This window comes from Aquila chrysaetos, chromosome 1 (assembly GCF_900496995.4).
Source record: "Aquila chrysaetos chrysaetos chromosome 1, bAquChr1.4, whole genome shotgun sequence".
Lineage (NCBI taxonomy): Eukaryota > Metazoa > Chordata > Aves > Accipitriformes > Accipitridae > Aquila > Aquila chrysaetos.
In genome coordinates this window covers 4302279-4325740 of record NC_044004.1, presented here as the reverse complement: position 1 = coordinate 4325740, position 23462 = coordinate 4302279, and the positions used below count along the sequence as shown (strand labels likewise).

The 23462-nt window shown below is 39.0% G+C and overlaps 1 protein-coding gene across 4 annotated transcripts in view; it reads right to left on the bottom strand.

Annotated features, from left to right (window-relative positions):
- The window catches only part of CTNNA2 (catenin alpha 2), a 460705-nt gene that overhangs the window by 60168 nt on the left and 377075 nt on the right, over positions 1-23462 (bottom strand). For all 4 annotated transcript variants that reach the window (XM_030042992.2, XM_030043077.2, XM_030043163.2 and 1 more), the window contains 3 exons: positions 9704-9796; positions 9266-9422; positions 5723-5923 (listed from right to left, as the gene is read on the bottom strand). In XM_030042992.2, coding sequence (XP_029898852.1) covers positions 5723-5923; positions 9266-9422; positions 9704-9796 — 451 coding nt within the window. The remainder of the gene's footprint in view (positions 1-5722; positions 5924-9265; positions 9423-9703; positions 9797-23462) is intronic.

Genomic DNA, 23462 nt, shown 5'->3' with positions numbered 1-23462 from the left:
TTAGCTCAGAGTCTTCCTGTCAGTCTAGATAATATAGTTTAAATTGTTCCATTTACCTAGAGAAATTAAATAAAATTATCCTTTAGTGTTGTCTTTCTGAAAAGGAAACTCCTCTACTCCCACCAGCCAAGCCAGCATTTTCCTTTTGGCAAATTTTCCTTCTGCTATTCACCTGTTAATTAATACATTATACACCAACCACAGCGCTGTCCCCTGAAGCATCACAGGATTTATCTTTCTGCCTGCTGAGAAATGGTCATTTATGCTTTGCTTGTGCCTTGTAACCAGCTCTTAATCCATCAAAGGCCGTAACATTCACTCCATGGTTACCCATTTTCCAAACAGCTGTGTGTGCAGGACTTCATGAAAAGCCTTTGAAAATCTAAATCTATTACGTTACATATTCCTCTACATATTGAACACAGTATCTCTGGTTAAAAATTCTTTGGATCAAACCAAGCACTAGTGGAACACCGTGTTGGGTATTCTCTGGTCCTTTTGTAAAATACTTTTTTTTTAATAATGCATTAAATGTTTTTTGTTGGTGATACCTTGACCTTTGGATTTCAGTTTAGCAAAACTTTAAAGAAAATGCTACAGTGCTCTGCAGAATAAAAGCCATAATTTCATCAAAACCCCTGGATAAAGGATCTCATGTTCTCAGGATGATGGTACCCATAAGTTGTACTACAACTACCTGAAACTCCCATAAAACATGAATGTAATATCATTTATTTTTTAAATAGGGTTCATTTTGCATTTTTTAGCTCTGCCTCGGATTCAATATGGGGTTTTTTTTGATTACAGCTATGCTTAAATTCATCTTCTTGCTTCTACATTTTGTTTCCCTTCATATCACTGCTGAAAAATCCATCCTTACCATGTTTTAGTATTAGCTTTGATAATATCATTGAGCTGCCTTTTCCTAGTGATAAATATCTTTAAAGTTTGTCCTACTCACACTGATAAAACTCTCACAGGCTTATTGCTGAATTGCCAGTAGTGTTGATTTTCAACTTTAGTCCATTCTGATAAAGACAAAATAAAAAATTTGAGTCAAAACAGAAGTCAGAGTGACCTACTTAAAAACAGCTAGTTACAAATATACTAGGATATTTTTAAAACATGCTAAAAGCTGAAACTTAAACTTCTGGTCTGAATCAGATGATTTCATATTTCCAATGTCCTTCACAGGAGTGAGTAACCCAAATACTACAGTACTTGCTCTTCCAGAATGGTTTCCAGACATTCCAATGCAAACTGAAGGAAAAAAAAAAAAAAAAAAAAATCGGAAAGTTTTCACAGCCCTTCCCACGCAGATCTGGTCCCATTTGTTCTGCTTTTCCTCCTTCATTTCCCATTCACTCCCTTTCATTACAACCCTGCAAAGTCTACTGTAGCTTTCCCAATTTAAATTCAACCCTCTGACCTTTAAAGAATGTCACAGCTTTTTCTCCTCCCTGCATCTCAGAAATCTTGAGAAATAATATTAAAGCTCGTTGCCTGCTACTTGGTCTCTTTCTATGGACAGTTCTTTTTACTCGTTTAGAAACTCATGCTTCTTCCCTTCAGTTGTAACAGCTTCTCAAGCAATTGCTGAGGAGCCTTCTATCTCCTCCTTATTAAAGGCAATGGGACGCTCTCAGTCGGCCTCGGTCACTGCTAGGGTAGGGTACTGAAGAGTATGAGAGATTTCTATATTCAAACAGAAATTGTGCGCTCTGTTTTCTCTTACTCCATTCCCTTGCTTTTAACCTTTTATTTCTCCTCTCTTTTTCTTTCCACCCTTCTCTCCTTCCTTTTTTTTTTTTCCACGGACTCTCTGTAGCAGGATAATTTCACAGTTCTCTCTCTACAAATACTGAATACCAATATAACATTTAACCGGAGCCATCAGCACGACCCTAACTCCCAAACCCTGGGCTGTGTCTGACCCTGGTTCCCCTCCCTGGGCCTGATCCTGACTCCCACCTCTGGGCTGACATCCCAGCCTGGTCTCCGACCATCCCTGTCCCCATGGACGTCCCCGATGCCCAGGGCTGGGGCTGCCCCCAGGGAGCCACTGGGCCTTGCTCTTTAGGAATCCAAGCTACACATAGCAGTAAAACTTCACAGTGCCCCAACAAGCAAACAAAAAAATTAAATCCTGAAGCTCTGGTTTACTCCTGCACACAATTAACATCCACTAAAAATCTATGAGTTTTCTGTTTGTTCCCGGCGAGCCCCGTAGACCCTGTGGTTTCATAGTTTTCATCTTGGATTTATAAGAAAGTCGGCAAGTGAGAGTCAAGTTTTTATTTTGGTTTTAAAGGAAAATAAAAGTACCCAATTTTAAAAAGACATTAACCAATACGTCACTCCCTAATACTGCTGTCAGAGATAAGAATCTAGCCTCTACCAAGTACTTGGCTATAAAGGCAGTGGGTTACTCAAGCGCAGGCAAGAAAGCACTAAAACACTACCCCCCCCATATATTCCAAAGGCTGTAATTTAAAACAACAAACAAATAAAACTTTAAGGTGAAACCAGTTATTAAAGTAAGGTTTGCATAGTTTCAATCTCTCAGAACCTACCCATATCGTTTTCATTAAAGATTAATTTTCTCCCCCCCCCCAAAACCCATTAGCAAGGTGTTTCTCTTTCCAAAACAGTGTATCCATATTTCTGCACTGTGGATCAAGCCTAGTAGTCATATAACAGTATGAAATCCCTGGAAAAAGCAGCTTAACAGAGGCTTTCCTTTCCTGAACTGATAGTTAAAAGTAAATAATAAGAGAAAGGTAATGTGCTTATTTCCCTTCCATTGCCATTTAGCTAAATTTTCACCAGCTTTCAAAAGCATTTAATTAAAAAATGAATAAAGGTCAATTAAAAAAAAAGAGGGAACGAAGATGAAAACGATAAGGTGTTCATCATTGTGTTTCTCACAGAGATTTTAATATGTGCATCTGTGGGTGGAGCCTGACTCCAAATAAATCACTCTCGCTATTCATGAGTGTTTGACAAAATCTGCGCCAGATCTCAAGGTGATGAATAGAAAGAATATATAAATATCTGTATGTATTCATAGGTACCCATATCTTTATATCCGTAGCTACATGGATGCATACGTAGATGAAGACCTGTTCTGAGTGAGAGGCCAGGGTATAAGCAGGCAGGGCACAGAATGGTGTAGGGTGGTCTAAATACCATTTTAAACACTTTATTCTAGGGTGACAAAATGAGTGAGTAAATTCTACCTTTTTAAATCAACAATCATAGAGAAATAATAATCGATGCCTTTGTAAATGGCCTGAAAAGCTGCAGATAGAATTGTGCTGTAATATTAATTATCCACGTTCATGTCTGGCATAAATCTTTTTAGCTTCATTGGCTCCATTGAATTTGGACCCATTCCGTCTTCTGAACTTCTGTTGAACAATTTGTACATGATGTACAGTTCTTAACATTTAAAAGAGATTTTTTAAAAATTTTTTTTAATTACTCACAAGTTTACTTACATTTTACAAAATACAAAATAAGTAATAACTTTGATATCGAGGAACAGAGACTCAGTCTTAAATATTGAATCCCAGAATTAGCAAGTTATGTTGTCAAGATGCACTTAGTCCAGAGCTTCTAGCACTTAGTTGTAATTCAAATTATATCAAAAAGCACATTAAATATGGAATGTATTTACTGTGCCTATTATTGATCTATATAACTGCACTTTATAACTGTCAGTTACTCTGTTGAAAAATTATTAACAAAAAATTTTACAGAACATTAGGTCAGAAATTTTAGCTGAATAAAAAGCCTGAAGATACGTTTTGTTTTGCTTAATAAAGAAATCTTAGTGATAGGAAGAATTCTTCAAAATGTCTCCTTTACCAAAAGGAGACTTTAACACAAGAGTGCAACAAAATATTTACCATATCAAACCGAACAGATTATTTTCTTCCTGTGAACTCATAATACCAGTTCATAGACTTTTTCAAATAAGCCAAATTTACAGTACGTGTTCCATTGATCTCTTGTTGGGTAGTAAAAGAATAGAGGGACTCATAAAAACAGATTTTCAGACCCACTTTTGCTTCTCGCACCTAAAAAATACATGTCACAAATAGAATCACTAAACTTCGAGGAAAAAAAGACGCAAACCTTATTGCGTTGTCTTCAAGCTGTACGTGGCCAAAACCTGACACTCTGGGTTGAGCCAAACGTAAAGTGAACATGAATGGTGCGCAGGAGAGAGCTGTGTAGAGCCAAACGGAACGTGTCCCATAAGCTGAAGTTCATGTTACTGATTTCTCATCACTCCCCAAAAATGTCTCTCTGCAGCTCACACAGAGAGTCTGTGAAAGTTAGCTTCTGCGGGTTGGTGTGAATCTACACGCATTGTGGGTGTTCAAGGCACAACTTTCTAGTCGTAATCACAACCACAAGAATCCACACTTCAGCTATAATTTCCAATAAATTATAATGAAAGGTCAGAAAAAGAAGAAATTCTTGATTTTGGTCCTTGGGATTTATGTGGGCAAATAGGGCTTGGGGTCCCTATCAGGGCTAAAAGATAATAAGCCGGGGACAACAATAACACAACAAGTAATATTAAATCATCCCAACATTTTTTTTAGCTCATTTTGCTGATTTCTGTTCTCAAAGCTAACACAGAGGCTGCCAGAGCTACAACAGTTTTTGCTTTTCTATCTCATAGGGAGATGCCTGGTTGTTTTGTCTGAATGTTACATCTGCTGTGTCCTGAACCGGTGCATTCCTTTTTGTTCCTTCTAAAATAATCTTGATGATTTTAAAGCCCAGGTGAGCAAGTGCAGTCAGATAGGGGAGGATCAGCTCAGACATTTTCAGACATCGACACTACGTGCATCTATATCCTAGCTGGTCACTTATACGACGAGTGGAGACCTAGCCCGTAAAGCTGATGAAATTCAAAGCATGATTCATCTGCACAAATGCAGACCACTGCTTTAAGATGAGAGCACTTGAGAGTACTGCCTGCACTGAACAATTCAGATGCACATAGCAACAGATAATAGTGAGTATAAAGGAGACTAAAATGACCAGCTTAGATGTAATCACCCACATTTAGATGAATCCAACCCCTGCTCTGTGAAGGCAAAAACAGGTTAAAAAAAACAAACAAAAAAAAAAAAACAAACCAGTATTTTTTCCCAGTCTACCCATCTGGCAGATTTCTATATTTTCATATAATCTATTTATTTTATATAATCTACGGATTTTATATAATCTATCAGGCTTTCAGATTTTTTCAATCAGGTAATGTATTTCCAGTTGCTCAAACATATTTTCAAAGAAAAATTGTTTCGTTTAGAAACACAACTTCAGTCACCAACAAGTACATTCACCTGCACAAACCACAGAGTAACGTTTGTAATGATTTTCTAGAGATGCATAATACATAATCAACTGACTCAGAAAGAACTTGAGGTAAAGGCTGTGTATCATTTACTCAAATCACTGAAACTCTGATGAAGTAGAATAGCCTTGATGGGTTACTGAATCCCTTCTCTTATATAGCTCTTGTCAATATGACTTCTGCAGTAGCATTGAGGAGAGAATAAAAAAAAGAAGTCATAGGCATTAATTTGTTTGTTTATATCTTGTTTTCAAGCACAGGTTCCCCTCTGAGTTACAGATTTCAGAGAACTAACTGAAAGTTTTAAGTGATTCAGTACTGAAAAAATACTTCAAGCAAGCTTACCGGTTTCAGAGAGCAGCTTGGTAGCTTCCAGTACCTTCTCAGTATAAACTCCAGTTTCATAGTTTTCCATCTCTGCATTGATGATGTGAATAACTCTGGCTGCACGGCCTCGGATGGCACCTGCAGTTCTGTCCAGTGTATCGACATCCCCCTCTTGGAGAGCAATCACACACTTATTCACATCTTCCAGAATATGGTTTTCTGGAATGTAGGAAAAAATTAAGGCTCGTTTCATCTCGTTCTTCCTCATAGCAAAGCTTACTGATTTGGGTAAACAGCAAATGTCAGTATGTTGAAAAATTGATATCTGTCCTTATCCAGGTCTGCAAAACAAATACCATTCTGTGATGCTATGCCACATAACAGTAAAAATCCCAAGTGTGATATTTATCTTTAAAAGGGACTGGGCTAAGTCCTCTCACCTATAATGCGAGTTCCAACCTGTAATTCTTTGAAAAACAGTCACATTAATTTCAAACATCACACTGCATTTTATTATAATGAGAGCGTAATGAAAATCAATGCAAAAAGGAAACTAGTCAAATATTATGCAGATGTTCTAATAAACAGTTGGGCAATTTTCTGAAGATGAATTTACACATTCCCATAAACGTTTAATATGTTTGGTTCATTTGTGCCTAAATAAGTTAGAAAAGAAAATAAATCATTTTGAAAAGACAACAGCAAATGCCCTTTCTAGACGGCAGGGAGCCTGTGCATGAGCAGTTGATCTCCTTTACTCCATCTATGCCAGAGATTAAGCTGTGAATTTTTCCTGACGCACAGTATAATCATATGTGACTGTGCATATTCTGAAGTAAGAGTTGACAACAGTGAGTCTGCTCAGATGATGTAATATCAAGTAGCTTTATTGAAATCTTCTGAGCTGCATTGGGTTTTTTGGGCTCCAAATCAGGCCATCGACTCTCACGTGCTGCAGTATCACAGTTTATGTAGTATTATCCCATACAGATAATGTGAAAGGATGAAGCAGATTTTGACTAGAATGAAGCAGATTTTGACTAGGTCAGACATTATTTCCCTGCAGCCAGTACAGTGAAAAATCATTTCAGTAATAAAACTATGACTGAATTTCATATTTGAGCAAACTCACTCTGAGAAGCTCAGTGACTCTAAACAACAACTTACTTTTCTGCCACAGACGCCACTAAACTGAATATGAAATGCTGTTCTTTGTAGTTGTAATAAATAAAACAGAATCAATCCGTTCACCAACTGCTTTTTGTTAATTATCGTTGGTCACAAAAATAGAATGACACACTAATCTTCGCTCTTAAATATCCCAAGGTTGGATCATTTGAGGGTTTCAGAAATGTTTTACATGATGTCGAATTTTAAAGTGTAACAACTCTGAATGAAAACTGAAAGTCCCCTGAGCTGTGAATCAGAGCAACTTGCAAGGCAAAATTCTTTGTTTAAAAAACTCTCTATCCACATTTAAAAAACGTTGCTTCGCTAAAATATTTCTTCAGTATTTCCTCCTCACCATCATCAATTTTTTTACCATGGCATAGCCAAATTTTGCCCAACAAGAAGTGCTATATGGATTTGAAGATACTGCATTTGGAATATAAAGTAACTGATTAAAATTATGGTCAGCCTTCTTTTGGTAGCCACTGTATTAATAAAACATGCCATCAAATGTGACACTCAATATGAAGAGGAGGAGGTGTCATTTCATGAGGTACATTTAACCAGACACTAGTTTAACATCCAAAAATAAAACTGTCCTGTGTAAGCTGAGGCTCCCAAGCTTACAGCTAGCAGCAACAGGCTTTCTGTGTACATAAGATGGTTTCTCATTTTAAATAGGGATGTCTGTGGACAGTATTAGAAAAAAAATCTAAACCCAACTGAAATACTACTTCTCAGCTGCCTTGGAAAGTTTGGATCTAAGTCAAGACTATGTTAGAAGAAAATATGATTTGAGACAAACAAAAAATAAAAACATCGTCCATTTAAATAACTTCTGGGTTTATGGGTACAAGTGCTTGGAGTGAAAAAAAGCCCTCAAACAAACAGTCAAATAGCCATTTAAGCAAGTTTGCCATCTCTTTTGCTTGTGGACTGGGTCTGCAGTTTACAGTTTGGTCTGCCCTTTCATTGCAGAACTAAGACTGTTGAAGTGTTTGCCAGCTTCAAATCTCAAATAAAAATCTATGTGCTACCAGGTTCTGAAGTACCCTTTTATTCTGAAAGTTCATTTTCTTGTCATGGCTTGCAGTAAACATTCTAGCAGTGGTGTTGAACAGTGGAGTGTAATTATACTAAACCAAACCATTTCCCTGTTACTAAAAATAGCTGGATACAACCAACCAAAATAAAGGGGAGGACAAAAAAGGAAATGAAGGATTTTTTTAAAGGATAAATCTTTTTTTTCCTCCAAACTTCTTAAACTTTTATTGGGAAATTTAAGAAATGCCAGGGAAAAGAATGTAGAATGAAACATAAAACTAAGGCCAAGCTATCTCCTGAAGTTTGGCTCTTCTGTGACATTAGACTAAGCTAAGCACACTTGGCACACTCTATGTCCTTATTCACAACAATGAAATTCACCTCTTTCAATCCATGACAGGAAAACGAGTTTTCTGCAGCAGACAATTAACCCACACATGCAGCACTTGGCAATTACAGTATTCATTGTGTATGACTAGATTATAACAATACACTCTGCCACAAGTTGTAGCACTTTACAAGGAGGATGGAGAAAAGACTGTGACCCAAAAAGTCAATGTCCTTCTCTTCTCCATCCCTTCTTTATGTAAGGACTAAGATATATAAGGACCGTTTTTGCAGAATAACTTGCTTTGCATTGTAATCCTTCCTGGTGAGGTCAGAGAAGTGCAAAGATTTACTGTTTCTTGTACTACTTTACTACTTCTTTCTGTTTGGTTGCATTGCTACACCAATAACTCTGGGACCCAGAAGTGCTTCCCAGCTCTCTGGAAATGTACACGCTGGTCATGTCCTGACAACATATCTAGACGGGACTCATATGCAGCATCTGCCTATTTCCCTTCTTCCTATCCCTCTTCGGGGCCTGGTAACCTGGTAGGGATGATCAGGGGGGCCAGGACTGTCTGGTACATCTGCCCCACTGTTTAGACACAGCTTATCTGAGCAAAGCTACAAAATAAAGTAAGGAAAGTTCATCTTTCCTCCTCTTGCCTACAACTGCAGAAGGACTCTAACAATTTTTACAAATACTGTCAGCCTGTCACAGGTCTGGAATACATTTTTAAAAGGTGGCCAAAATCCTAGTTTTTGCCTGAGCTGAAACAAAACTTCTCCAGAAATAGAAGCAGAAATAGGATGTTGTTTTCTGGGAGATGAAAAGCTAACCATTGCTACCAGGGATTAATTGGCATGGCTTGGTGGCTCCTACTGAGTGTAGAAGATCAGCATTCCAGTAGGGGTGGACTAATGGGCTAATGATGCTTTAGTAATTATAGCTTTTCTCTGCTCCGACCCATTACTTTAATTTTGGAGTATATTTTTAGAAGAGCCCCTTGATCCCAGTACCTGAAACAGAGAGGAAATCATCCACCGAAGTAATGTCATCAACAGCTTCAGTGAGAACTCGCACTTGTTTCTCCCACTGATCTTTAAAGACGTCCATGTTGTCCTGTGCTACTTTGCTCTGGGGTCTGGCAGCCAACGTGAGCGCAGCATTTATTACCTGGTTTTCAAAATCATTTGTTACGAGAAGTGGCAAAATTTTTTCACGAGGGAAAGAACAAATAGATTCCGGACTGTGTTAAAAATACGGCATTACACCCCATTCAACATGCAGATCTGAAGATATAAAGGTATTTTTCACAGTTTGTGGAAAGCAAGCAACAAAGTAATGACAAAGGCAAGGCTATAATCTTCATCTACGCTGTTTTCCCTGTCTAAGCTAACTGATGCTTTTTAATGCCAGAAAAGTCTCGAGTACTTTTTAGCAGGAATCTTACTTACCTGTGGGCACAGACTATCAATCTGTGTTGCTGCCATACGGACTAACTTCACACCTTCTTCATTATTTGAGATTGAACAGGCCAGATTTGCAACCTGCAATGAAAGCAGCAGAATGAGAATCAAGTTTTAGGCAAGCAGGCCATTTTATACCTTTCTCTCTTCTTACTGAGCTTTGCCTAGAATGAAAGAATTGTATACAAGAGGAATGATACAGCATCTTCTGTGCTGGTGAACAGAAACCCATGTAGATTATTTCCTTACTAGCAAACTGAACTAGCCATCTTCATTAGATTTTTCTCAAAATCTTCCCTCATTGTCAAGTGTTTCACATCCTCCTCTATAGCTTGAAAATAATCTCCTGAGAAACCATATAGAGAATGTAGAGCATCCAGACAATTATCTATACATTTCCTTTTATTAACCATGTCCATTATGAATACTAGTAATCAGGCTCATCCATATACTCTGAGCTTTGCAAAATGAAGAATCTTTGATGTCCTAACACATGGAATTGTGCCTTTCCACACATAAACAAAACTCTGATACCTTCACTGATACTGGGAAGTTATGTATTTCTCAAGTATCTTAACTGTTTCAGATTCTGATGGTTTTATGCATGTTAAAATTGTTTTAATTCTCAGGTGGACCTGTTTACTTCTATGTGATTGTCTGCCCTAGAGTAAAATGTCCATTAGCAAGAGTATCATAACTTGGTCATGTGAAATGTCTCTGTTGAAAGCCTCATTCCGTAACTTACGCTTGAAAATCTCAAAGATCTAGGTATCTACATGTGCTTGTTTTGGCACAGCTTTGGGACGTCTGAATCTCACAAGACTGAAGGTTGTTTGGATAAGATGAAGACAGGGGAGACACAGAGAGACACCTGAATGAGATCTAGCAATCAGGCCATGCCTCCAGACACTGTAGAGCTTGGATGCAAGTGGCAGAGCATGTTCTCCCAGCTCATACAGTGCTTCTTGCAAAAAATCCATTCCCAAAAGCTTTGTGCCAAGTCCATGAATCTGCCGTGGGTTTTCCAAACAGCAATTCATGTCACAGTGCACGTAATTAAGCTCATCAGTGATATTTCAATCACAAAGGTACATTCTGGGACAAGGGAATACAAGATACTTTTTTTAAATCAGCCGAAAGTATGGCTCTTAATTCTAAACTACATTAAAACAAACTTAGAAAATTTTAAATAAGCTTCCTTGATATTATTCACTGTGCCTGAAGGCATAACTATCAGTTGGAAATGATTCATGAATTAGTTCAAATACCCCCATCTTTCCAATTTTCCTCCAGTCTCCCCTTGTGGTATTAATCTGTTCTCGTCTCCAGTGCACATCGCCACATTAGCCCTGGTCCATCTGTTCTGCATAGAACCTATTTCACTTCACAGTTATGTAGAACGTGGTTTGCATATATCACAGTGCCAAAGCCCAGGGAAGAAAAGAACCTAAGGCTTCAAAGAGTCTTGCAGGCATTTCCTAGTCAAGATTTTATCATAATGTTGTGATTTTTATTTTCATTTCATGGTGAGACAAATGAGTTAGTCTGTTTGTTAACAGCCTTACAGCGCTCATGTCAAAAACGTTCTCCTAAGCCGACGTCTTCCAATTAATTTACCATTTTCTGTAGTCACTTCTTTGCACACATCAAACAGACCACTTTAATCTTCATGAGAAACAAAAGCTAAGCAGGATAATAATTAGAATGCATTAACATGAGTGGAAATTACAGGCCTTAAAAACTAGCAAATGATATTAAGTTCAGCAAAAGCTATCTTCCTGTATTTTAAATAAGTGGTTTTTCAGATTGCCCTTTCATTTTGTGATCATCATGATGAAAATCTGTCCTAAGGCTTCAGATGCACCATATATCTTACTTTTCCTCAGATAGCAGTGAGATATGTGACTGAAAGGGGCTGGGTGTCATGAAATGGCAATCAAACTATTAAGCAGGCCTTTGAGTTCTCTTGGAATAGACGTTCGCAGAAAAAAATCAGTGAAGATAAAACTTATTTCTTCACTGTCTCTGTTAATTACTCTTTCAATAGAATCTGATAATATTTGGATATTGTGAGGTGTCCTGGTTTTCCAAGGAAGGATACAGACATAACCAGAGAAAACTTTTCCTCCTTTTTTACAAAATAATTTAGCGTTCAGTACATTGTTTTGGATGTTACTATCAATACAGAAGGAGTACAAATGTAATCTACGGCTACATCAAATAAGCATCAAACGAGCATTACAGTTACCTGTTTAAAAAAAATAATGAAACATATCATGTATGATCCTAACCTAAATAGTTTCTGTGGTATATTTCAAGTCTTGCATAAATACAGTCCTGTATCATCAGCAGTCAGAAAGCAATACTACTTTCACAATTCAGCAGGGAGTATGCCAGCCTGTACCATGGGAAGATCTGATTATGTCAAATAAGTATAGAGATAAGCAAATCCTACAAAGGTAGATGCAATCTGGATAAAATTGAATTTAGCACTACAAGTCAGAAACACTATAACTTTACCCAAAACTTACTTTTAAAACATGGCAAGAAATAGGCATTACTTGCTAAACCCTGCATTTCAGTGCCACCATGTAAGCGTGGATCTGTGAAACAGTACAAGTCTTAAGTGCACTCAATCACCAGACACGACACTATTTAATTATTCTGATTGACTTTGTTATCAAATACACAATCAAGTTACCATCAGTTAAGATTCTTGGCACAGCAAGGTCCATATGCATGCTCTTATTTGACAGAAACTGTGAGGTAATTCAACATGCTTTAGCCTACTATAAATTCAGCAACTTCAGATAATTTTCCTACCTAAAACTATGACCAAAAAAGTTTAGACCCAGTTCCCCCCCTCTTAGCTGAGACACTTTGGTTAGGTGCCAAACTGATCTCTTTGGATAATGCATAAAATGAGAAAGGCCCTTCCAGAGACTGTTTCAGGTCTTTAGTTGACTACCTTATCCTCTAGATATATCTAGATTATTATTTAAACTTAGATTATAGCTGGCCCTGATGATTGTTGAAAAAAGTATTACTGAAATAAAAGATTTTAATGGTGCATTATAACTTGTTTTGCATGTGCATATTTCCTACCACATGTATTGTGAAGAACTCAGACTCTTCAAGGCTGGGAATTCGTTTAATACGCCACTCCTGAGTTGAATGGAGCAGATAGCTTGGAAAGGAAAATAAAAAGGCTGTATGTTATCGTAGCTGCCAATTTGCCAAAACTTTGATTTGACAGCCTTTACTTTTATGCTTAAAGTGCTCTGTCTCCACCAAAGCATTGAAGAGGAGATTTCATGACAGGCTGTGGAAGTAGCCAGGTAATTAATTATTATTTTCTTTATTTTATTTTATTCTGTTTACTAAGTTCCTTGAGCACACTGAACTCACTGATTGCCTAAACAGAACTTAAGTTTGTATTAAGATCAATGTGAACTGTCTGAAGAGTATTTATATGAATGAATACATTTTAAATACCAAAATCAATGAACTGTGAATCATCCTCAAAATGCGTGGGGAACTAATAACAGTGAAACTGCTGTGTAGATAAACATTATTGTCCAGAATTTTAGTCTGCTAAGCTACTCTTATACCATCAAAACAATTGCTAAACACCTTATATCTGTCCTGCAAGAGCACAGACAAGTAATGAGCAAGAAAATAAACACTCCAGCTCCAGTGATGCTGTATTTTTCTGCAAACATCAAAACCACTGAACCAATCCTAGAACTGGGGAGGTGAAAAAGTGCGTACCAACTCCTTCATATGAATTTTCTATCACTGACACTGATAGCTCAAGACGCAATTCTGCACCTTGCTAGGTATCTATCTTTAATCATGCAAATACCTCCATTAGTTTCAATTATTCAAAATGTATGCAGGATCAGTCCCAATAAAATATATTTATTTGCATGTATTTGGTCATATTTCAGTCTCGAGCAGCTTTCTGCTATATATCAGAGGGGGGTGGGGAAGAACTTTGTTTCTAATGCAAATTTTTATTACCATTGTTGAAAGGACATACCAAGGAGAAGGTTTTATCTTAAGATATATTTATATGGCAGCTGGAAGTATAAATACTGTATGGATAGGCAACGCCTACCCTAGTTTTTCGCTAGGCAGCAACTGAAGCGTGGATTAGCATTTTTTCATTGCTTTTACCATGCATACTACTTAGGACAGGAAAACTTAATTTCTGCCATAAAATTGCACTCCAAGTTACAAAAGTAATCAAGGATCTTTCATACCAATTTACTTTATTTTCATGCTAATGAAAATCAGGTGTAGTTACCTTTCATTGTGTTTTTAAACTAGAATATTTCCAATTTTGACTTGAGCTCTTTGTATTATTAAACGTAACTATGACTATCAAAATGTATTGTCCTCTGGTTCAAACTTAAATTCAAAGATTTAACATGGCCACTCTGAATTTAATGTAAGTGAAAAGGTCCAAAACGAAATCCATCACTTAGAGCAAAACCGTAAAAAAGGGAGTAGTATACACTATAGCAAAGTAGAAATATCAACACAAAGGCTGAAGAATATTGCAGCTAATGTATGTATTATGGTTTTTAATTTTTTGTTTTATTCTTTTCTTCTACCATAGATTGCTTGGAAGAAATGATACAAAAAAAAAAGCTCTATTCAGCTTCCCCAACCATTAACCATTCTGAGGTAGAGAATGCAATTTATTTATATCTTAGTTTTGTGTATTCTTTGTAAATATGGGGTTTTTTTAACTTTTGTTATATATGTCTTTCCTAGTCATGTAATTTTTTTTTTTTCACTGTAACTAACTGATGGAAATATTAGGAAGAAGAAAGTTTACAGCAAGTTATTCTTTTTTTAGGGAAATATAGAACAACTTAAACCCAAGACACTGTCAAACTTACCTGTCTACACCACATATTTGAGAAACTGAAACTTTTGGAGTTATTCAGCTTGAGTTAAAGGTGGTTTAAATCAGAGTCTTCTGTAACATTCACAGTGGACTAAAGCCAAGCAAATAATCTGTTACCGTGTTTCAGCTGATGAGTGGTAACTTGCTGAACTGTGGTATCTTACCTATTTGTAATTATTTACCCATCCACTCAGTAATTTATCCAGATATTGTTACAACCTCTGAATCCTTCAAAATTTTGACATATATTAATGTTGGTACTGCTGTAGGCAGCCCAGTGATATTCATGCAGACACATATAAGAGATTTTTTCTAAAGGAGAGCACAGAGTTGAAGCTAAGTTACCCAAGATCTTCAGCTTGTTTATCCTCACTCTATTCACTCAAGCATTATATTAAGAGCAAAACTCTATTTATCACTAGACGGGATGTTTTTGCACATACACAAACAAGTGCCAAAAATCAAAATGTCACTGAGAGTACATATTGCAGCAGATTCCTCTTCCTCTTCATGCACTGCAGTGCCAATTTGTACTACCATGAAAATACTAGACTTGGTCTCTTTCTCAGTACCTGTTCCATATGGCACGGGGGGAACCTCATACTGGATAGCATTGCCAATTGTCTCTCATTTATATTAACCAGTCACGTAGTCTTATCTAAGTAAGAGATGTATTTTTACATGTTGTTCACATGTACATACATTCACATGTATTAAAAAAATCTAACTGCATGCACAGCAATAAAAACCAGATTTCTTTCGTAAATTACTAACGGTCTGATTTACTGAGTTTGGTGTTTGTTCTGAAAATTTTTTAATATCAAACCCTGAACATATTTAATATAAACTGCCCAGACATTTACAATACTCTGTACATATCTAAGCACGCCGGTAACAGCAGGACGTTAGAGAGCTATAGAGAATTTTAAGCACAACAGTTGAATGTTTTATTTCATGTCTTATATGCTGCCCACTGAACCTAGGAAAAACTCTTTACACTTCTCAAAAGGTCAACAGCATATTCACTCATACTTACTCCAGGAATAAGGCTTTTCCACTCACTCAAACTCCCTTCAGACTTCCTCCATATCAGATTTAGTTGAAAGAGCTTTAAGAGATTTCTGCTTTTGGTACAGTTCAAAGTAACTCTGACTTGAATAAATTCAGTGGGTTTTGGACTGAGATTTTTGAAAGAAACTTAAGAGTGTTAGAAGCCTCATGTGTACTGAAAGCCCAACTCAAAATGCAAAAAATCCTAGCTTCGGGCAATTTCAGTGAAGTGTTGTTAATGCAATCTGAATTTCCTCCATTTTCTAGGATCATTCCGGTACATGCCATGATTATTGCCTATAGAATGGAATAGAAGTGAGATAAAAAATGAAACATCTTGAAAAATCTTTCTACTTTACTATTTTCATAACTGAAAAAGAAATAGATTGGTTCATGTTCAGTTATAGAGCTGCCAGTAAAGAATACAAGGAAAAGGTATTGTATTGTGTCTGATCATTTACTCTTAATATTAGACAATAATAATGATTTTAGCTATGAATAAAAAAGATATTCACTAGGAATAAATACTGACTATTCTTTTTTTTTTTCCTTTCTCTTTTTAGATGGAATTTGACCATACAACTCTTTCTTCCTGAAACAGGTCAACTTTCACCACACTGATAAGCCCCAACTGTGATAAATGTGCCTGATTGCAAGCACAAGGAATAATACCCTACTGTGGTCCAAAGACCTACTAAAACAAGAGGGCTACAATGCTAACATGCATCTGCGATTTTAGACCAACTTTCTAGGTCATTGCGATTTCACAGCAGGATCAGCCCAAGAATTCTCTATAGAAAACAGGAGAAAGCAAATTAATTACAGAAAAGGCAGGTGATTGTTTCAGAGCATTCTTCCAATTTACACCAGAGAAAAATAATTCTGGAAACCTCTAAAGTTTCATTTGTAAAATTATTCAAGCAATGCTGTTGGGCACTTAGAGCAGAGCACTGCCCAGAACTATCAACCTGCACCCTCAACTAGAACAAACAGGCTCAGAGCTGTTCCCGTTACCATACATGAAGACCTGATCCCACAATTAAAACTTTAGGCATACATCTGTTAGGCGTTCTCTGTTCCACGATATTTCTAAATAGCTTGAAATTCAATGACTTTAGAAAAGTAGGTGTGGATGTTAATTCCCAGAGCTGAAATCAATAGAAATGCTTTCTGCTTTGACAGAAAACTCCCTTAGGAATTAGAGATGATCCCGCCTCATTTTCATAAGACTGTATTTCTGAGGCATTCGGCTGGAATACAATTAATTGATAGTAGTAGTGGGGAACCCATATGCCTCCTGGCTGGCCAGCAGGGAGAGAGATGAGGACAGCAGAAAAGGGCTTCTCTCCTGAGGTTCACTCCTACAGGAATTGGGAAGTGCAGTGGGGCATTGTGGTGGGTTGACCCTAGCTGGACACTAGGTGTCCACCAAAGCTGCTTTATCACTCCCCTTCATCAGCTGGACAGGGGAGAGAAAATACAAGGAAAGGCTCGTAGGTTGAGATAAGGACAGAGAGAGATCACTCAGCAATTACCATCATGGGCAAAACAGATTCAACTTGGAGAAAATTGATTTAATTTATTACCAATCAAAATCAGAGTAGGCTAATGAGGAATAAAAACCAAATCTTAAAACACCTTCCTCCACACTTCCGAGGCTCAACTTTACTCCCGATTTCTCTACCTGCTCCTCACAACAGCACAGGAGGACGGGGAATGGGGGTTGGGGTCAGTTCATCACACGCTGTCTCTGCCGCTCCTTCCTCCTCAGGGGCAGGACTCATCACTCGTCCCCTGTGGGAGGGACCCCACGCTGGAGCAGGAGACAGTCCTCCACGAGCTTCTCCCACGTGCGTCCTTCCCACGTGCTGCAGTTCTTCACGAACTGCTCTGGTGTGGCTCCCTTCCCCGGGCTGCAGTCCTTCAGGCACAGCCTGCTCCAGCGTGGGTCCCCCGCGGGGTCACAAGTCCTGCCAGCAAACCTGCTCCAGCGTGGGCTTCACACGGGGTCCCAGCCTCCTTCGGGCATCCCCCTGCTCCGGCGTGGGGTCCTCCCCGGGCTGCAGGTGGAGATCTGCTCCCCCGGGGACCTCCCTGGGCTGCAGGGGGACAGCCTGCCTCACCAGGGTCTTCCCCACGGGCTGCAGGGGAATCTCTGCTCCGGCGCCTGGAGCACCTCCTCCCCTCCTTCTGCACGGACCTGGGGGGCTGCGGGGCTGGTGCTCTCACATGTTCTCACTGCTCTCTCCGCTTGCTCTTGTGCAGAATTTTTTCCCCTCCTTAACTCTGTTCTCCCAGAGGCACTACCACCATCGCTGATGGGCTCAGCCTTGGCCAGCGGCGGGCCCGTCTTGGAGCCGGCTGGCATTGGCTCTGTCGGACATGGGGGAAGCTTCTAGCAGTTTCTCACAGAAGCCACCCCTGTAGCCCCCCCGCTACCAAAACCTTGCCATGCAAACCCAACACAGGCACTCAACTTCAACTACATGGGATCTCTCCCTTCAATGATTTGCTCACTACATTGATGTAATTTCTGAATTGTCTCTGTATACATGTGCATCCATTGCTGAAGAAATAAACAGCAAACAGTTGTAGTAAACCAAGAAGAGCAGGACTTAGTCTCAAGAATACAGTTAAGACCAGATTCCTACTTTAATTTTAACTGGTCTTGAGCAATATAGCATTGCACTGATGAAATGCAGCAAGAGTTTGTCCTACAAAAAAGCAGCTTATAAACTGTAGGGAATCTGTTCTCTATTGTCCACCTATTCAGGGGGGCCATGAAGCAGATATCCTGTTCTAAACCACATAGCTAACACAACTACTGAGCCTAGGCAGTATAGCTGGAATTGATTAATTTGATTTACCAATTTTCTGAGTTACAGGTCTAAATGCATTTTTCATTGCAATGGTATACATTTATTTTCTTCCTTTCACGGAAAGCAAATGTAAAATGTCCAACTACAAGAATTCCTTCTGTATAGGTTGGAGACCAGTGACCCATCTCAGTGCTCTTTTACATCCCTTAGCAGGATCAAGTTACTTTTCTATTTAACTTGACAATAGGTGAAGGCTTTCTTACACCATTCTTCTCTACCTAGTCTGTTCATACTGAAAAAACAGTGAACAAAATGTAGAGGCACACCAAAAACTATAGCAATATCTCTGAAACATCAGACCACAGAACCTTTAACCAACAGTAACTGTTATGCTCCAAAGCATGCAAAATGGCCAAAAGAACTTCTGGTTTTGATATACCAACAGAGGAGGAAGAAATTCAGGGTGTTTGTGTATTAATCCTTTCTGGTCAATCTGCAATCAAGGCCATTGCTATTAAAACTCAGAATGAATTATGAACAATGTATACTGAAATACTCAAGGGGTGAGAGGGCAGTTGGTGTCCTACGGAAACAAGATTTACAAGACTGTGATGTGTATGATTTGATCCCATAAAGCAATTTTGACAACATACCCCTGGCAGTGCTATAATTAATAGATATTAATAGCAAGTAGTTACTAAAGCAATCCATCTATCTAATAACAGTCCACTATTTTGGCAAACTATTCAGTGACCCTAGAAGAGGGATGCATGCTTGACTAGGCTGTGATAATTAAACATTAGTTATATTATCAGGAAGCTATATTTTGAACAGCTGTTGAAGAAAAACAAGCGATTGTGGTAGGTATTCAAAAAAGTTTGTGTTAGTAACAGAAGCTTTGAAGGTATTAACACAGTGTGATATCAGACACCCCAGGGTATAAACAAACCACAAATTATAATTACTGATCCCTAAAGAAACATAACTTGTGAGTTAGATAGAACCAATTCTAGTCAGCTGACCAATGTGGATGGAGCTGAACTTGGCAAGAGACGCAAAGAATAAGAAGGGCTTCTACAGGTACGTCAGCCAGAAAAGGAAGGTCAAAGAAACTGTACCCTCCTGATGAGCAAGACTGGACAACTGGTAACAATGGACAAGGAGAAGGCTGAGGTAGTCAACAACTTTTTTGCCTCAGACTTTATTGGCAATCTCTCTTCCCACACCTCTTGAGTGGACAGACTGCAAGGCAGGGACTGGGGGAGCAAAGTCCCTCCCACTGTAAGAGAAGATCAGGTTTGTGACCACCTGAGGAACCTGAACATGCATAAGTCCATGGGACTTGACGAGATGCATCCCAGAGTCCTGAGGGAATTGGCTGATGTAGTTGCCAAGCCACTCTCCATGAGATTTGAAAAGTCATGGCAGTCAGGTGAAGTCCCTGGTGACTGGAGAAAGGGAAACTTTGCATCCATTTTTAAAAAGGGTAGAAAGGAGGACCCTGGGAACTACCGACCCGTCAGCCTCACCTCACTGCCTGGGAAGATCATGGAACAGATCCTCCTAGAAGCAATGCCAAGGCACATGGAGGACAGGGAGGTGATTCAAGACAGCCAGCATGACTTCAACAAGGGCAAGTCCTGCCTGACCAACCTAGTGGCCTTCTATGATGGAGTGGCTAAGTCAGTGGAAAAGGGAAGAGCTACAGATATCATCTATCTGGACTTCTGTGAGGCCTTTGACACGGTCCCCCACAACATCCTTCTCTCTAAATTGGAGAGATGGATTTGATGAGTGGACTGTTCAGTGGATGAGGAATTGGGTGGATGGTTGCATCCAGCGGGTAGTGGTCAACGACTCAGTGTCCAGATGGAGATTGGTGATGAGTGGTGTCCCCCAGGGGTCTGTATTGGGACCAGTACTTCATCAATGACATAGACAGCGGGATCAAATGTACCCTCAGCAAGTTTGCAGATGACACCAAGCTGAGCGGTGCAGTTGACACACCTGAGGGACGGGATGCCATCCAGAGGGACCTGGACAAGCTGGAGAAGTGGGCCCATGAGAACCTCATCAGGTTCAACAAGGCCAAGTGCAAGGTCCTGCACATGGGTCGGGGCAACCCCCAGTATCGATACAGGCTGGGGGGTGAAGGGATTGAGAGCAGCCCTGCCGAGAAGGACTGGGGGGTACTGGTGGATGAAAAGCTGGATGTGACCCAGCACTGTGTGCTCGCAGCCCAGAAAGCCAACCCTGTCCTGGGCTGCATCAAAAGCAGGGTGGCCAGCAGGTCGAGGGAGGGGATTCTGCCCCTCTGCTCTGGTGAGAGCCCACCTGCAGTACTGCCTCCAGCTCTGGGGTCCTCAGCACAGGAGAGACATGGACTTGTTGGAGCAGGTCAAGAGTAGGGCCATGAAAATGATCAGAGGGCTGGAACACCTCTGCTGTGAAGACAGGCTGAGAGAGTTGGGCTTGTTCAGCCTGGAGAAGAGAAGGCTCTGGAGAGACCTTACTGCAGCCTTCCAATACCTAAAGGGAGCTTATAAGAAAGGAGGGAGCAGACTTTTTAGGAGGGCCTGTAGCGATAGGACAAGAGGTAATGGTTTCAAACTAAAAGAGGGTAGATTCACACTAGATTTGAGAGAGAATATTTTACAATGAGGGTGGTGAAACCCCAGCACAGGTTGCCCAGAGAGGTGGTCGATGCCCCATCCCTGGAAACATTCCAGGTCAGGTTGGACAGGGCTCTGAGCAACCTGATCAAATTAAAGATGTCCCTGTTCATTGCTGGGACTTGGACTAGATGACCTTTAAAGGTCCCTTTGAACCCAAACCATTCTATGATTCTATGAATTTTAGGGCTGAAGTTGTGCCTATAAAGAAAGAATTGTGTAACAATGTATTACAGCTGCTAGTGATTGATAACACAGGTGGGAACATCTTTAAATTCTATGTAAGCATACAACAATAGCAACTTGTTCACCTGAAAACTTGAAAATTGGGCACGCAGAACTAGTCAGTCTGCTGACAAATACCTACACTTTTTCCTCCAGTCCTTATGATGGTGTATCACATTCCTACTTTTGTAATGTCTCCAGTTTCCATCTGTGTCCGTATTCTTTAATCTCCATTAATTTCCTCATCTTATCTTCAAAGCCTCCTTCCATGTTTCCTATCTATTTCTCCTTTGATGGCTGGATAAATGCAGCATGAGCTATGGCTGAATAAGTGATTGTGCCGACCAGCTCTTCCAGGCTGTCAAGTGGGCCAAATAAAGCAAAAAGCTGAATTCTCCCTCAGTGGGACACTCATCTTGACACAGATGTGGACCTTCATGTAATTTAGGGGATGACCAGAACACTGGTCACAAATCTTAACCTTGCCTCAAAGGCAGGGTCATGGATGAAGCACAAGTACTAGAGGTATATTTCCCTTTAATGATAATAAAGTAATATTTACATAGATAGCAGTGCAGGATAGCAGACTGACTGTTAAACCATGACAGTATTGCACAAGAAGGAATATTGCTAGTGTGAAAGAAATCTGAGAATATCATGGTAGAGGACACATCGAATGCAATTTTTTTTTTCTTTTTAAGAAAAAGGGAATTTTTATCTCCCTTGCTCATAGACAAAACCTTGTAAAACACTATGATCGCCTTCATAGGGGGCAGTGAAGAGATTTTTATTTAGAGTAATATTTTAACAGCTTACAAAGTCACATTCAGAGAAAGATTGATTTTACATGTATCCAATTTTTGTGCAATAACAGTCTATAAAATGTTTTTATAATACTTTAGTAATGGTTCAACAGTAATCCAAAATGATGTAATCTGCCCAGAACCAGAATGTGTAGACAAGGCAACAGAACTAGATGTTCCCTTCTCTATTCCTCCTGTCAGTATGCTTTAACCCTGGCATCAAAAGAGCTCATATTGGCTTGAAACATCATTTAGTCTACTCATCTGCTTAGTAGCCCTTTTTCCTGCTAATACATGCCCTTTCCTTTTGCAAAGATCATATTTATGATAATTATTTTTACAACATCAGTGTCTTGACACCAAGAAACAAAGACCCAGAGTACTCAACAGAAAAACAATATGTGGATATAAGAGGTATTTTGCTATTTCTGTGTTATAAAAAACTAGTCAGTCAATTAGTCCTCCCTTTTTGTCCTATCACTGTATATCCATACTTTTTGTATGATCAGAAACAGAGATGACTTACATACAGTTAACAGCAGCTACATTTATACCAGTAAGCTAACCACAGCCAAGACACAGACCTGAGCTCTTGCACACACTTATCCACCTTTTTCAACTGTGAACATAATGATTAGCAGAGTTTTAGCCTAAACTACCTCATCTATATAACACACAGTCTCGCTTATATTTATTAAAAAGATGTGGGCAAAAGATATGGCACTGAGAAACCTTCCATCTTGATCTGTTCTTTCAGGTAAGTAAAGGACAGTGAGGTGAGAAAACCCACATTTATATTTAGTTCTCTCTCCTCCTCTGAAAGGGGAATAAATGAATAAAAAAAAAAGAAGCAGTATTATAGTTATTCAATGTGCTGGAATTCATATCCTCAAATTATATTTTCTCTTAATTTAAGACTGCATTCTTATGGGGTTTTTCCATATAATTTTGGTTTTGTTATAGTACTAATAAAACTGTGGAAATTTTCATCTTAGTTGTAAACTCAAACATATGGTTTATTTGATTAAAAGCTGTTAAATTCTGACTTAGTCTTACATTTTATCCTGGTTCTCATGCATTTGCAGTTCTATGCATGAAAGCTGATTACCTTTTCAAAGGATCATCATTAGCTCATAAATATCCAAAACCATTTTAACAAAACCAGGATTATTTCTTGTGTATTAGAGTGCTGCTTCTGGCTTTTTCTTTGACTCCTCCAAAAAAAAATAATAATTGTCATATGAATGCAGCTCACACGCA